Source organism: Thamnophis elegans, chromosome 17 (genome assembly GCF_009769535.1).
Source record: "Thamnophis elegans isolate rThaEle1 chromosome 17, rThaEle1.pri, whole genome shotgun sequence".
Lineage (NCBI taxonomy): Eukaryota > Metazoa > Chordata > Lepidosauria > Squamata > Colubridae > Thamnophis > Thamnophis elegans.
The window spans coordinates 11,404,698-11,420,066 of record NC_045557.1 but is presented as its reverse complement, the minus strand read 5'-3'; the positions used below and the strand labels follow the sequence as shown (position 1 = coordinate 11,420,066).

The 15,369-nt window shown below is 41.7% G+C and overlaps 1 protein-coding gene across 1 annotated transcript in view; it reads left to right on the top strand.

The window, feature by feature from the left end:
- The first annotated feature begins 283 nt into the window (after window positions 1-283).
- The window catches only part of NAALADL1 (N-acetylated alpha-linked acidic dipeptidase like 1), a 38,838-nt gene continuing 23,752 nt past the window's right edge, over window positions 284-15,369 (top strand). The window contains exons 1-5 of the mRNA XM_032234237.1: window positions 284-565; window positions 3,535-3,707; window positions 6,452-6,573; window positions 8,777-8,899; window positions 14,921-15,110. Of these exons, the coding sequence (XP_032090128.1) occupies window positions 342-565; window positions 3,535-3,707; window positions 6,452-6,573; window positions 8,777-8,899; window positions 14,921-15,110 (832 nt within the window). The 5' untranslated portion in view covers window positions 284-341. The remainder of the gene's footprint in view (window positions 566-3,534; window positions 3,708-6,451; window positions 6,574-8,776; window positions 8,900-14,920; window positions 15,111-15,369) is intronic.

The following is a 15,369-nucleotide window of genomic DNA, read 5'->3' as shown; positions in this document are numbered from 1 at the left end:
TGCAAGGACCCTTCCAGCTCCGTTAACCTGACTACCTGTAGCACATTCAACCGCTATGCGAGCCATTTGATGTGGCTTTGGAGCACCAGAATGCCACTGGGAAGACTCACCTCTTTCCAACTGATTGGTCCAAGAACATCTCCCCCTCCCCCTCCCCGCAGGGCAGCCCCGTTGGCAGAACCACATAGGCCATTTCCTTGATCAGCCCATCCCGGACGATCAAAGGGCATGTCATCGTTGCAACACGGCTGTCTTTTCACGCCCCAGCACCGAGCAAGACCTGCCTGGAGCCAGGAGGGAAGAAAGAGGCTACCAGGGTCTCTTCCTTGGCACTGGTAACCATGGGACGCTGGAAGTACATTCTGGGCTTCCTCTTCGCCGGGTCAGTGCTGCTGACTGCAGGGATCCTGTTGGGGCACTTCGCCATCCCCAAAGAGAGTCCCCCCATCTGCAATGTGTCATCTCTCCCCGACTGGATCAACATCACCACTCAGGATCTGGACCCAGCAATCCTGGAGGATTTCATGAACCAGGTGGAAGCAACCAACATCCGAGAGAACCTCAAGTAAGGATTTGGGGGGTGGGGTGGGGCTTGGGACCAGCTCTGGAATCATGGGGTAGTAGGGCCCTGTGGCCTTTGAGACCCTCGCGTTTGTCTTTGAATGGACTGGCCCCAGAAACCAGGAGACAGCGAGTGGGAGTCCCTGCTGGGTGACTTTGGCCCAGTCCTTCTCTCTCAGTCCAATTCAACCTCGCAGGGGTGTTGTGGGGGAAAATAGGAGGAAGAAGGAGGAATGGTCACCTTGACAATGGAAGGAAGGAGGAAGAAAGAGAAAGAAAGAAGGAGAAAGAAAGAAAGAAAGAAATGGAAGGAGGGAAAAAGGAAGGAGAAAGAGAGAAAGAAAGAAAGAAAGAAAGAAAGGAATGGAGGGAAAAAGAAAGGAGAAAGAAAGAAATAGAAGAAGGGAAAAGGGAAGGAGAAAGAAAGGAAGAAAAAAGGGAAGGAGGGGAAAAAGAGAAAGAAAGAGGAGGAAAAAAGGAAGAGGAAAGAAAGAAACAAAGACAAAGAAAGAGAAAAAGAAAAAAGGGAAGGAGGGAAAAAGGAAGGAAAGAGAAAGAGAGAGAGAGACGCTCGTGTTTGTCTTTGAATGGACTGGCCCCAGAAACCAGGAGACGGCGAGTGGGAGTCCCTGCTGGGTGACTTTGGCCCAGTCCTTCTCTCTCAGTCCAGTTCCACCTCGCAGTGGTGTTGTGGGGGAAAATAGGAGGAGGAAGGAGGAATGGTCACCTTGACAATAGAAGGAAGAAAAGGAGGAAGAAAGAGAAAGAAAGAAGGAGAAAGAAAGAAAGAAATGGAAGGAGTTAAAAAGGAATGATAAATAGGTAAAAAGATAAATAAAGAAAGAAAGAAAGAAAGAAAGAAAGAAAGAAAGAAAGAAAGAAAGAAAGAGGAATGGAGGGAAAAAGAAAGGAGAAAGAAAGAAATGGAAGGAGGGAAAAAGGAAGGAGAAAGAGAGAAAGAGAGAAAGAGAGAAAGAAAGAAAGAAAGAAAGAAAGAAAGAGGAATGGAGGGAAAAAGAAAGGAGAAAGAAAGAAATGGAAGGAGGGAAAAAGGAAGGAGAAATAGAGAAAGAAAGAGAAAGAAAGAAAGAGGAATGGAGGGAAAAAGAGAGGAGAAAGAAATAGGAGGGAAAATGAAAGGAGAAAGAAAGGAAGAAAAAAGGGAAGGAGGGAAAAAAGAGAAAGAAAGAGAAGGAAAAAAGGAAGAGAAAAGAAAGAAACAAAGACAAAGAGAGAAAGAAAAAAGGGAAGGAGGGAAAATGGAAGGTGAAACAGAGAGAGAGAAAGAGAGAAAGAAAGAAAGAAAGAAAGAAAGAAAAGGAAACTCTTTCAACCTCCCAGAAACATCAGGGCCGGTGTTACATATTTTGTGTCTACTAGTCAGTTGCATTCAGGATTAACTCAGGCTTGAAATCTGGATCCAAAGTTTGCCTGCTTCTTGCCTGAAGCTCTTCAGTCTCCGAGGTTTCAAATCAGCTGAGCTCAGAGAAGACCATGGACTAAGTCAGTTGCCTTCTTAAAATATCCCAAATGTGTTTAATTTTAAGTTCAGATCAGACTCCACTTCCTTTGCTGGCAAAGCATGTTAAACTTACCTACCAGGTATATGGTGAATGAGGAAATCAGAAAAGTGGCTTAATTTTTAAAAGTGGCTTAATTAATTTTTAACCAGGTTACACATATTGTAAAAACCAGTCTGTTTGGTAAATGTACCACTCAAAGCATTTTATGGAGATGGCCAGGCTGGTCAGCTCCAACCTAATAACAGAATAACAGAACAAACAGAATAACAGAATAAAGAGAGTAACAGAATAAACAGAATAACAAAATCACAGAATAAAAAGAATAACAGAATAAACAGAATAACAAAATCACAAAATAAAAAGAATAACAGAATAAAGAGAATACAAAATACCAGTAAAAAGAATAACAGAATAAAGAGAATAACAGAATAAAGAGAATAACAGAATAAAAAGAATAACAAAATAAAGAGAATAACAAAATCACAGTTAAGGAATAACAGAATAAAGAGAATAACAGAATAAAAAGAATAACAGAATAAACAGAATAACAAAATCAGAGAATAAAAAGAAAAACAGAATAAAGAGAATACAAAATACCAGTAAAAAGAAAAACAGAATAAAGAGAATAACAGAATAAAGAGAATAACAGAATAAAAAGAATAACAGTAAAGAGAATAACAAAATAACAATAAAAAGATTAACAGAATAAAGAGAATAACAAAATCACAGTAAAAAGAATAACAGAACAAACAGAATAACAGAATAAAGAAAATAACAGAATAAAGAAATAACAGAATAACAGTAAAAAGAATAAGAGAATAAAGAGAATAACAAAATAACAGAATAAAAAGAATAACAGAATAAAGAGAATAACAAAATAACAGAATAAAAAGAATAACAGAATAAAGAGAATAACAAATGTAGAAGCTGTAGTGGGTTCCTACCGGTTCGGACCAGTTCGGCCAAACTGGTAGTGGTTTGGTGGCCTGGGTCCCTGGAACCGGCAGTGACTCAGGCCTGCCACGCCCCGACCTGGTTCTCCGGACGGTGCTGTAGGCGCCGCCATCTTGTTTTTTGCTTCTGCACATGTGCAGAACAATTTTTATTGTACTGTGTGTGCGTGCGCGTGGGGCGCAACCACGAGCGAGCTGGCAGTAGTGGCTGCCAGAACCCACCCCTGATTAGAAGGGGCCTTGGAGGTCTTCTAGTCCAACCCCCTGCTGGAGCAGGAGATCCTGTACCATTCCAGATAAATGGTTCTCCAGTCTCTTCTTAAAAACGTCCAACATTGGAGGTTTCCCAAAACTTCTGGAGGGAAGCTGCCTTTTCTGCTTTTTCAGTTCTCCGTTGGAAGAAGGAATTGTGCAAAAAAAAAAAAACGTAACGTTGGTCTCTGAAATCTGAAATGTGCAACCAACAAGGGTTTCCCCATCTGTCCTTCACATGTTAGGAAGCTGGCAGCCAAGCCCCATATGGCAACCACTAAGGGGGACCAAGATCTAGTCAAACTCCTACTCGAACGCTGGAATGACCCAAAATCTGGCCTCGACAAGGCCACGGAGATGCGGTACGACGTCTTTCTGTCCTTCCCAGACCCAGAGAAACCCAACAAGGTGGCCGTGGGTGAGTATGGAGGCAAAGGACTTAGAAGGAATGTCCCTCTGGGTTCAGTTCCAAGTGGGGGGAAAAGACACTGGAAACATGGAGGCTGCTTGGAAAGATGGTTTAATGGTGGTGGGCAGGACCACACGGTTTGAGATCCTGGGCCAAGAAAAAGGGAAGAGATGTTGAAACTGCCTGGGTTTTATGCCCTCTCTGGGCTTTTGAATTTGAGCTTGTGTTCTGATTGGTTGTCAGACCCACCTAGGGCCATGCAGGGGTAACTTTGCAGGTTGTGTTTTGAGTCCTAAGCTTGGTTGACTCTTGCTGGGAAGCAGTGGTGAGTTTCAATTTTTTTCCGAACCTACTCTGTGGGTGTGGCTTCCTTTGTGGGAGTGGCTTGTCAGCCATGTGACCTGGTGGGAGTGGCTTGTCAGCCATGTGTTTTCTTTCTTTCTTTCTTTCTTTCTTTCTTTCTTTCTTTCTCTCTCTCTCTCTCTCTCTCTCTCCTTCCTTTTGTCTCTCTGTCCCTTTTTCCTTTTTTTCTTTCATCTCTCTCTCACTTTCTTTCTTTTTTCTTTTTTTCTTTCTTTCTCTCTCTCTCTCTCTCTCTCTCTTTCTCTGAGTGTGTGTGTGTGTCAGTGGTGGGTTTCAAAAAATTTTGGAACCTCTTCTGTAGGTGTGACCTGCTTTCTGGTGGAACCTCTTCTAACCGGTTCGGTAGATTTGACGAACCGGTTCTACCGAATTGGTGTGAACTGGTAGGAATCCACCTCTGCTGGGAAGCCTTCAGGAAAGCCTTCTGAAGCTTCCGGGGGGCAGAAAACGGCCAAAAATCAAGACCAAAATCAGATGGCCAGGGCGTACATTAGTGGTGGGTTCTAGCCGGTACGGCCTGGTACGGGTGTACCGGCTGGAACCAGTAGCAGCAGCCACCGTACTGGAACTAGGAGCAGCAGCCACCGTACTGGAATGGCAGTTCATTGGGCCAGGCTGCCCACCCGCATTCCTTACCGCTTTTTGAGGGAAATGGGCCAATTGCGTATGCGTGCACAGCATATGGTGCCTGCGCAACCTCGCAGAGCATCTGGGGCGTCACAGCGCACGTGCGCGAGGTGGACGTCCAGCCCCATCGCAGAGTACCGGTTGTGACGGGATCCGGAACCCCATGCGTGCTGAAGCTGACAGGGCAACACCTCGTGTGCCCTCAGAAATGGATACTGGGAGTTGAAGTCCACAGGACTTAAAGTCACCAAGGTTGAGAAACACTGGTATAGAATGGGAAGGGTGTGTGTTTGTGTTTTATTTTTATAGTTATAATGTACACTGAAGAGGGCATTTAATTTCATTGTACGAGGCGCAATGACAGTGAAGTAAACTAACTAAAAGGCAGCGTACCGTTGTGGGACAGCGGAACAACTAGATAGATGAATGACAGGATTTTTATATAGATCCTGAAATGCGGCTGTGTATGTGTTTGTGTGTGTGCACACGAAATGATTTGTGTTTTGAAAGGGTTTTGGGCGATTTCGATTATGGCTAATGACTAATCTGTCCTGAATGGGTTTCTGCCTGCAGGGTTTGCTTTGCTTATGAATGGAGCCATCTAGATAGTCAGCTTCCTCTTTCAATAAGCTCTTTATCTCCTTAAGTGCTGGCATCCGCTGCGGGCTATTAAGAAAGACTTTCTGCCTCTAAAAACATGTTTCTCCATTTCTTCATTTGGGAAATATAATATTATGCCTTTTTAAAATATATTTCCCAAAATATTTCATTCTTCTGGGGTGAGGGGGCTCCCCACAGCTGGTTTGGAAAATGCTAAACCAGGTTGTGGTCCAGTTAATGGGCCTCCACCTCCCATGGGATTACCCTAATCCTAATTCTCGGCCTGATTTCAAAAGGCAACAGGTTGCAATCCATGCTGGTAGTCCTCGATTTACGATCATTTGCTTATTGACCATTCAAAGCCACAATGGCTCTGAAAAAAAAAGAGTGAAATACAGAATAACAGAGTTGGAAGGGCTCTTGGAGGTCTTCTAGTCCAACCTCCTGCTCAAGCAGGAGACTCCAATAATGGTAATATTAGTCATAACACTCAAACAATGGTGATAATAACAACAACAAGCAACAATGTTTTGGAGTTACAGGTAGTCCTCGATTCACAACCGCAAAGGCGGTCGTTAAGTTTGTCAGGCCCATTTTTGGGACAATTATGGCCATGGTCGTTAAGTGAATCAGGTGGTCACTAAGCAAATCCGGCTTTTCCCTTTAGGCTGGCTTGAGGGAAGCCGGCTGGGAAGATCCCCTGTGACCTCGGGATAGCGCAACCGTTGTAAATACAGGATGTTTGTCACACATTTGAATTTTAATCGCAAGGCCATGGGGACATTGCAACAGTCATAAATGCGAGGACTGGATGTAAGTCATTTTTTTCCAGCACTGTTGCAACTTTGAAGGGTCTTTAGAGCAAGGGGCCTCCAACCTTGACAACTTTAAGACTTGTGGACTTCAGCTCCCAGAATTCATCTTCAACCTTGGCAGCTTTAAGACTTGTGGACTTCAACTCCCAGAATTCCTCAGCTCAGGCTCAGGCTGAGGAATTCTGGGAGCTCAGGCTGAGGAATTCTGGGAGTTGAAGTCCACAAGTCTTAAAGTTGCCAAGGTTGGAGACCCCCCCCCCCCTGCTTTAAAGCATGCTGGCTGGGGAATTCTGGGAGATGAAGTCTACAGATGGAGGAACTTTAATGAAATTTTCTTTTTTCCCCTAGTGCTGGAAAACAACACTGAGGTGTTTGCGTCCAAGGAAAGTGAGGAAAAACTCACTCCAGATCAAGAAGATCCAAATATAGTAAAGCCCTACGCAGCTTATGGACCCCCAGGGATCGCCGAGGTATAAATCCTGAAAGGCTAACTCTACCCCTTGCCTTTTATTCTTCTATCTCAGAGTCTCAACCTCGGCCACCTGAAGATGGGTGGACTTCGACTCGCAGAATTCCTCACACTTCGACTCCCAGAATTCCTCACGCATCCAACATTCTCCATGCTGCCTGGAGGATTCCGGGAATTTAACAGATTTAACAGATTAAATTAAATCCTTTCTGGAATCTCAACATCCTTTACAGATTAACAGAGTTGGAAGGGACCTTGTAGGTCTTCTAGTCCAACCCTCTGCCCAAGCAGGAGATCCTCCACCATTTCTGACAGATGACAATCCAGTTTCTCATTGAGAGCCTCCAGGGATGAAGCTCCCACAACCCTCTGAAGGCAACTTCTGTTCCATGGGTTGATTGTTCTCCCTGTCAGGAAATTCCTCCTTATTTCCAGGTTGAATCTCTCCTTGGTCAGTTTCCATCCATTGTTCTTTGTCTGGCCTTCAAAGATGCTTTGGAGAATAGCTTGACCTCCTTCCTCCTCTCTGGGGCAGCCCCTCAAATATTGGAAGATGCTCTCCTGTCTCCCCTGGTTCTTCTCTTCCCTAGACCAGCCATGCCCAGTTCCTGCAACCGTTCATCGTAGGTTTGAGCCTCCAGTCCCCTCATCATCCTGGTTGCTCTTCTCTGCCCTCTTTCTAGAGTCTCAGCATCTTTTATTGTACTGTGGTTGACCAGAACTTATGAAACCTACCCATCTTCAATGGGCTAACAGAAGGGGCAACACCCTCCTATCTAATCTCTCATCTTTGTTATCACACCCCAGGCTGGAATTTGCTCAGTTTTATGATCTATCCCCAGATAGCATGTTCCTTTTCTACTGGTGTTAAATCAATAAATCACCTTTATTGGTTGTTAAAATGATTGCTCATCTCGGCGAAGAGAACACAGAAGGACGAATCCCTCTTGAATTTTTTGCGCACCTCCTGCAGACATCTCTCATATATTGTCTTTGCTGAGTGCGTTTGATTGATTGGCTTGTGAATTTCCCCCTCCCTGCCTTTTAACACAAGAAACCTTGGATGCTTTTACCCCAAGGTGAATTTTTTTTATTTGTCACATCAAACCACAAAATCATTTAATCCCTGTTCAAAGTTACAACGGCATTTTGAAAAAAATGACTGTTTTTCACACTTAGTGACTGTGGCAGACTTCCCCTAGATCAGTGTTTCTCAACCTTGGCGACTTTAAATCCTGTTGACTTCAACTCCCAGAATCCCCCAGCCAGCATAGCTGGCTGGGGAATTCTGGAGGTTGAAATCCACAGGACTTAAAGTCGCCAAGGTTGAGAAACACTGCCCTAGATCAAAATGTGGACAGTAGGCAGTAGAAGCGGGGAGAGATGGGAGAAATACCTAGATTGAACAGCCAAAAAATAGATGCAGGCAGAGACAAAGATCCAATATATGGGAGGCAAGTCCAAAAGCATAGCAATTAAAATATTGAAGCGGGTAAGAGACGATGGATAGATGATTTCTTTTTATGGTTATTTTTTTGACTTACTTTTTCTTTCCCTCTCTCCTTTCCTTTTATATGTAGGTGACATGACTAGAAGTTAGATATAATAGAAAGAAAATGCCTTTTAATAACTAAAAGTTAAGAATAAGAGATAGAAATAAGAGAAAGGGGGAGCGTTAATGCATACATTTTTATATAATAAAATAAGAGCAATAACAGGAGAAAACTTGGAATAATTAAATAATGACAGACGGCAACTTAATATGATTATGTATTAATATTAGAAATATATACGTTGGTTGAATGTAATAATTGTGATTAATTGTATTAGTTTTATTTGTATTAGAGCAGTGTTTCTCAACCTTGGCGACTTTAAGTCCCGTGGACTTCAACTCCCAGAATCCCCCAGCCAGCTGGCTGGGGGAATTCTGGGAGTTGAAGTCCACGGGACTTAAAGTCGCCAAGGTTGAGAAACGCTGTATTAGAGTGTATGACAACCAGGTACCACACTGTTGACTCATTTATGTTTGTTAAAAATGTAAACTGGAGAAAAAACTCACTTAAATGTATCGCTTAGTAACATAAATTTGGGCTCCATTGTGGCTGTACATTGAGGACTAGTGCATTAACCTCTGTATAAATTGTCGATATATCAATACTAACATGGCATTCTTGCCGCTCCATGGCACTTGATTTTCTTTCCAGGGGAAGCTGGTCTACGCCAACCAAGGAAAAACGAGTGATTATGAATTCCTTCTTAGTCAAAGTATCGACCTCAAGGGCACCATTGCCATCACTCGCTATGGAGGAGCCGGCAGAGTTGCCAAGGTAACACTGGACCGGAGGGAAGATGTTTTCCTCCTGCAGGGACAGATGTTCTAGGATGCTCTTCAATGCAACAGGACCAGAAGTTCGAAATCTTAAGTTCACCCACTTAAAGGATAAATCAGTATTTCCTAAACTGGAGCATTTTAAGATGGGTGGACTTCAACTCCCAGAATTCCCTAGCCAGCATGCTGGGAGTTGAAGTCCACCCATCTTTTTATCTGTCTGTCTGTCTGCCTGCCTGCCTGCCTGCCTGCCTGCCTGTCTGTCTGTCTGCCTGCCTGCCTGTCTGTCTGTCTGTCTGTCTGTCTGTCTGTCTGTCTGTCTATCTATCTATCTATCTATCTATCTATCTATCTATCTATCTATCTCTATCTATCTTTTATTTTATTCTATTCTATTTTACTCTATCTGTCTATGTCTGTTTGTCTGCCTGCCTGCCTGCCTGCCTGCCTGCCTGCCTGCCTGCCTGCCTGCCTGCCTATCTATCTATCTATCTATCTATCTATCTATCTATCTATCTATCTATCTATCTCTATCTATCTTTTATTTTATTCTATTCTACTCTATCTGTCTATGTCTGTCTGTCTGTCTGTTTGCCTCCCTCCCTGCCTGCCTGCCTGCCTATCTACCTACCTACCTACCTACATCTATCTATCTATCTATCTATCTATCTATCTATCTATCTATCTATCTATCTATCTATCTTTTATTTTATTCTATTCTATTCTATTTTACTCTATCTGTCTATGTCTGTCTGCCTGCCTGCCTGCCTGCCTGCCTGCCTGCCTGCCTGCCTGCCTGCCTACCTACCTACCTACCTCTATCTATCTATCTATCTATCTATCTATCTATCTATCTATCTATCTATCTTTTATTTTATTCTATTCTATTCTATTTTACTCTATCTGTCTATGTCAGCCTGCCTGCCTGCCTGCCTACCTACCTATCTACCTACATCTATCTATCTATCTATCTATCTATCTATCTATCTATCTATCTATCTATCTATCTATCTTTTATTTTATTCTATTCTATTCTATTTTACTTTATCTGTCTATGTCTGTCTGTCTGCCTGCCTGCCTGCCTGCCTGCCTGCCTGCCTGCCTGCCTGCCTGCCTGCCTGCCTGCCTATCTATCTATCTATCTATCTATCTATCTATCTATCTATCTATCTATCTATCTATCTATCTATCTATATCTATCTGTATCTATTTATACTTACACAAACAAGGACATGAACACAGGAAATGGGTACAAATAAATGGGTACAATAGGACAGGGACGGTAGGCATGCTGGTGCGCTTATGCACGCCCCCTTTACGGACCTCTTAGGAATGGGGTGAGGTCCACAGTAGACAGTTTGAGGTTGAAGCTGTGGGGGGGGGGGTTGAGGATGTAACAACAAAGTCAGGTAGAGCATTCCAGGCGTTGACCACTCTGTTTGCTGAAGTCGTATTTTCGGCAATTGAGTTTGGAGTGGTTTACCTTGAGTTTGTATCGATTGTTTTCCCGTGTGTTATTGTGGTTGATGCTGAAGAAGTCGTTGACATGTAAGATGTTGTAGCAGACAATTTCATGTACTATACTTAGGTCACACCGTAGGCAGCATAATTCAAGATTGTCCAAGCCCAAAATTTCAAACCTGGTGGCATATGGGATTTGGTTGTGAGCAGAGGAGTGGAGGACTCTTCTCGTGAAATACCTCTGAACTCGCTCGATCGTATTAATGTCCATTAAAAAGTGTGGATTCCAGGCAAACGAGCTGTATTCGAGGATTGGTCTGGCAAAGGTTTTGTATGCCCTAGTTAGCAATACAATGTTTCCGGAGAAGAAGCTTTGCAAAATTAGGTTAACAACTCTTAATGCCTCTTGGGCAATGCTGTTACAGTGAGCTCTGGGGCTCAGATCGTTTGAGATGAGGACTCCTAGGTCCTTGGCAGAGTGAGGGTCGTCTACGAGATTGTATCCACCTAGCTTGTATTTGGTGTTCTGATTTTTAGTGCCAATGTGTAGTAAGACAGAGCATTTGTTGGTTGAGATTTGGAGTTGCCAATTATTCAACCATTCCAAGTTTAATGTGGTCAAGGTTGAGAACTACCAAGTTGGTTAAGCTAACTTACTAGAGAGGCTGTATAGTCCAACGATCAATAAACTAAGCCAGGTTTTCCAACATATGATGGCTTCAGATGCAAAAAAAGCCCTGTGATCATTGTTAACCACTTTAATTGAGCCTCACGTGACAGAAGTCCCGAACTGATTTTTTTGAATGTGTGTTAACACGAGTAACATTCCCTGGCCATGTTTTAAGGCAGTTGCTGGGACCGCTCTCTCTCTCTGGCTCTCAAGGTGCTTGCAACTGTCTGTTACTCCCAGCCTGGCTGAGAGTGATGGGAGTTGTAGTCACACATGCCGGGAAGACATTGGAGTTCAGAGGGGCTGTGTGTGGTTGTGTCCCTTAGTATTTTATAACACGCTTGAAGATATCTGGACTCTCTGAATATGTTCTGCCCATTTTTAGAAGGTTGTAAGTATAATCTTTATTGTCATTGTACTTAAATACAACGAAATTGATTCATATATAATTACATTATACATATTTATCTATCAATATAATATATGTTATGTATTATAATTATAATATAACAGGCAATAGTAATGTAAATATAATATAATATAATATAATATAATATAATATAATATAATATAATATAATATAATAATATAATATAATATAATATAATATAATATAATATAATATAATATAATATAATATAATATAATATAATATAATATAATATAATATAATATAATATAATATAATATAATATAATATAATATAATATAATATAATATAATATAATATAATATAATATAATATAATATAATATGGTATGATAAGATAAGATAGATAAGATAAGATAAGATAAGATAAGAATAGAATAGATAGAATAGAATAGAATAGAATAATAGAATGCACTGCACTGCACTGCAATGCAATGCAATATAATGTTCTATATAATTTTATTATATATTTTATTATTTTATCTTTATAGTGTAATAGCCGATAACTCGGTGTTGCCCGGGTATTTATTTATAGGGGAAAAATGTCCAGACCAAATGAAATTTCTAATGTTGCATTTTCCCCATTAACAGAGGGAGCCCCCTTGTGGAGTACCATGAAACCATTACCATGGCAACTCCAGTAGAAGCCATTTTACAGCAGTACAGTAGAAGCCATTTTAAGGCACAACAGGCTGTATCTTAACAGAACACAGACACCGAGGGGTGTTAGAGGTGTCTTACCCTCACAATATTTGTCTCCACAGAGTAAGTCATCTGTGTACCAAGTTTGGTTGAAATTGCTTGAGGCGTTCCAGAATTATGCTTACACACACACACACACATGGCCATTTTTATATTATATAGATTAGCAATCTTAACTTTGAGTTATTTTTTTACTTCATATAAGTATTCTTTATATGGATTTATTGCAATTGCTGTGATTTTCATTGGTTGTATTTTATGCTGGGCTATCATTGAAATAAAAATTGGGGGAAGGAATGTTTTAGAATATTTTGGTTCTAATAAATGGTAATGATTGACCAAAGTTGGCGATAGCTTTTCTTATAAGGTTAATGAATAAACAGGAAAAAAAAGCCACTTAAAAGCCATTTAAAAATATGATCACAGAAACGAGATTATTGCCTGCCCAGAGATGAGAAGATAAAAACTGATGATGTTGACAGATTTTGCTTGGATGGATAAATTGACTTCGTTAATTGGAGAAAAGTCACCATCTATGTTTATTGTTTATTGTTGAGTACGAGCCTCTGATGGACTTTGTGTAAAACTGAGGTTGTGATATATGGTTTTGATGATTAGCTAGAATAGATGATAGAAAAAAGAGTCATATGAAATAACTAGAGAGAGACTGAAACATATTTGTACTTATTCCTGCAGCGAAAAACTTTGGAGATCACTTTTTTAATACCTTTTAAAAATATATATTTAGCTCTCATGCTTGATTTACATTTTTAAAAGAAAATTCATCACCATTGGTTAACTGTCAGTGGAATTAAATCCAGATTTCTTTAATTATTACTATCTTTTTTTTTTAATTAAACCTCTTTATTAAGGAATAAAATATACGTTGAAAAGAAAGAGAGCAGGAAGGGGAAGAAAGAATTGTGAGACAGAGGTGGGTTGCTCCCCGTTCAGCCCAGTTTGGTCGAACCGCTAGTGGTGGCGGTGGGAGGCTCCGCCCATGTGCCCGGACGCTTCTGTGCATGCGCAGAAGAAGTGTTGCGTGCCCGAGCACACTGGTTAGCAACTCACCACTGGTGTGAGATAAAGGGGGGTGGGAGAAAAAAAATAGCATTAATGTTCAATTCTTTTCAGTTGCAGTAGCATAAATGTAATATTGTTACATCCTCAACTTTGTACTTTTGAATACAAGATTAAATTCGGCCATTTCTGTCACTTTTTCCTGCTATTCTTCTATAGCGGGAATTTGTTGCGTCTGTTCATTTTTGCATTCTTGCTGCTCTCAATATGACAAAGACCCAGATTTTTGTTCCAAGTTCCTTGTCCATTAAACCTAAAAGGAAAACTCTGATTTTTATACTGGTAGTCCTCGACTTACAACAGTTCGTTTAGCGACCGTTTGTGACCGGTTTTCACACTTACAACCATGGCGTCATCATCTGCCATGGTCATGTGATCCAAATTCAGACGCTTGGCCACTGACTCAGTTTTATGACAGTTGCCACGTCCTGAGGTAATTTTTTTTTTCCTGACAAGCAAAGTCAAGGGAGAAAGCCAGGTTCAGTTAACAACTGTGTTACGGGCTTAACAAATGCAGTGATTCACTTAACAACTAGGGCAAGAAAGGTTGTAAAATGGAGCAAAACTCAGCGAATAACTGTCTCACTTAGCAACAGATACTTGGGGCTAAATTGTGGTTGTAAGTCAAGGACTACCTCTATTCTTTTGGAGAAACTTCGGTATTAAGATACAAACCTTACCCCAGTCTGGAATTAAATCCTGATTTAATTACAAATGTAAGATGGGTGGATATCATCTCGTAGATGACCCTCACTCTGCCAAGGACCTGGGAGTCCTCATCTCAAATGATCTAAGCCACAGAGCTCACTGTAACAGCATTGCCAAAAAGGCATTAAGAGTTGTTAACCTAATTTTGTGAAGCTTCTTCTCCGGTAACATTGCACTGCTAATTAGGGCATACAAAACCTTTGCCAGACCAATCCTCGAATACAGCTCATCTGCCGGGAATCCACACAGTATATCGGACATTAATGCGATTGAATCAGTCCAGAGCAGTGGTGGATCGCTCCTGGTTTGGCCTGGTTCGGCCGAACCAATAGTAGAGGTGGTGGGAGGCCCTGAACCGGTAGTAAAAATATTTGCAACCCACCACTGGTCCAGAGGTATTTCACGAGAAGAGTCCTTCATTCCTCCATTCACAACAGAATCCCTTATGCCACCAGGCTCAAAATTTTGGGCTTGGACAATCTGGAACTACGCCGTCTACGATCTAACCTAAGCATAATACACAAAATTGTCTGCTACAACATCCTACCTTTCAACGACTACTTCAGCTTCAACCACAATAATATCTGGGCAAACAACAGATGCAAACTCAAGATAAACTGCTCCAAACCGTTCGATTGCAGAAAATACGACTTCAGCAACAGAGAGGTCAACGCCTAGAATGCTCTACCTGACTCCGTTGTGACATCCTCAAACCAGCTTCAACCTCAAACTGTCCACCGTGGACCTCACCCCATTCCTGAGAGGTCCGTAAAGAGAGCGTGCATAAGCGCACCAGCATGCTTTCAGTCCCTCTCCTACTGTCCCCATTTATTCATACCCATTTCCTCTGTTTATGTCCATGTTTATACTTATACCTGTTATCTTGTACATGTTGGACAATCAATCAATCAATCAATCAATCAATCAATCAATCAATCGATTTGATAAATTTTTCCCTTCTGTCTCCAGGCAATCAACGGGGCAAAATTTGGCGTAATTGGTGTGGTGGTGTACACAGATCCTGCAGACATCAACGATGGGAAATCTTCACCCACAGAAACCTATCCTCATTCGTGGTACATGCCCGGCTCCGGCGTAGAGAGAGGCTCTTTCAAAACCGGATTCGGAGACCTTCTGACGCCCTATTTTCCTGCCAAAAGTAAGAGGAGGCATAAAGAGAGTCTCTTTGGAGGTCAGATGGTGGATTTGAGCCCTCTCCTCTTAGTAGACAACCAATTAAATATGAGCCAGTAGTGTGCAGCAGCAGCCAAAAAAGCCAACACAATCCTAAATTACATTGAAAGATGGATACAATCAAGATCAAGGGAGGTATTAATACCACTCTATAAAGCCTTAGTAAGGCCACACCTAGAATCCTGCAACCAGTTTTGGTCACCACACTCTAAAAAGGATGTTGA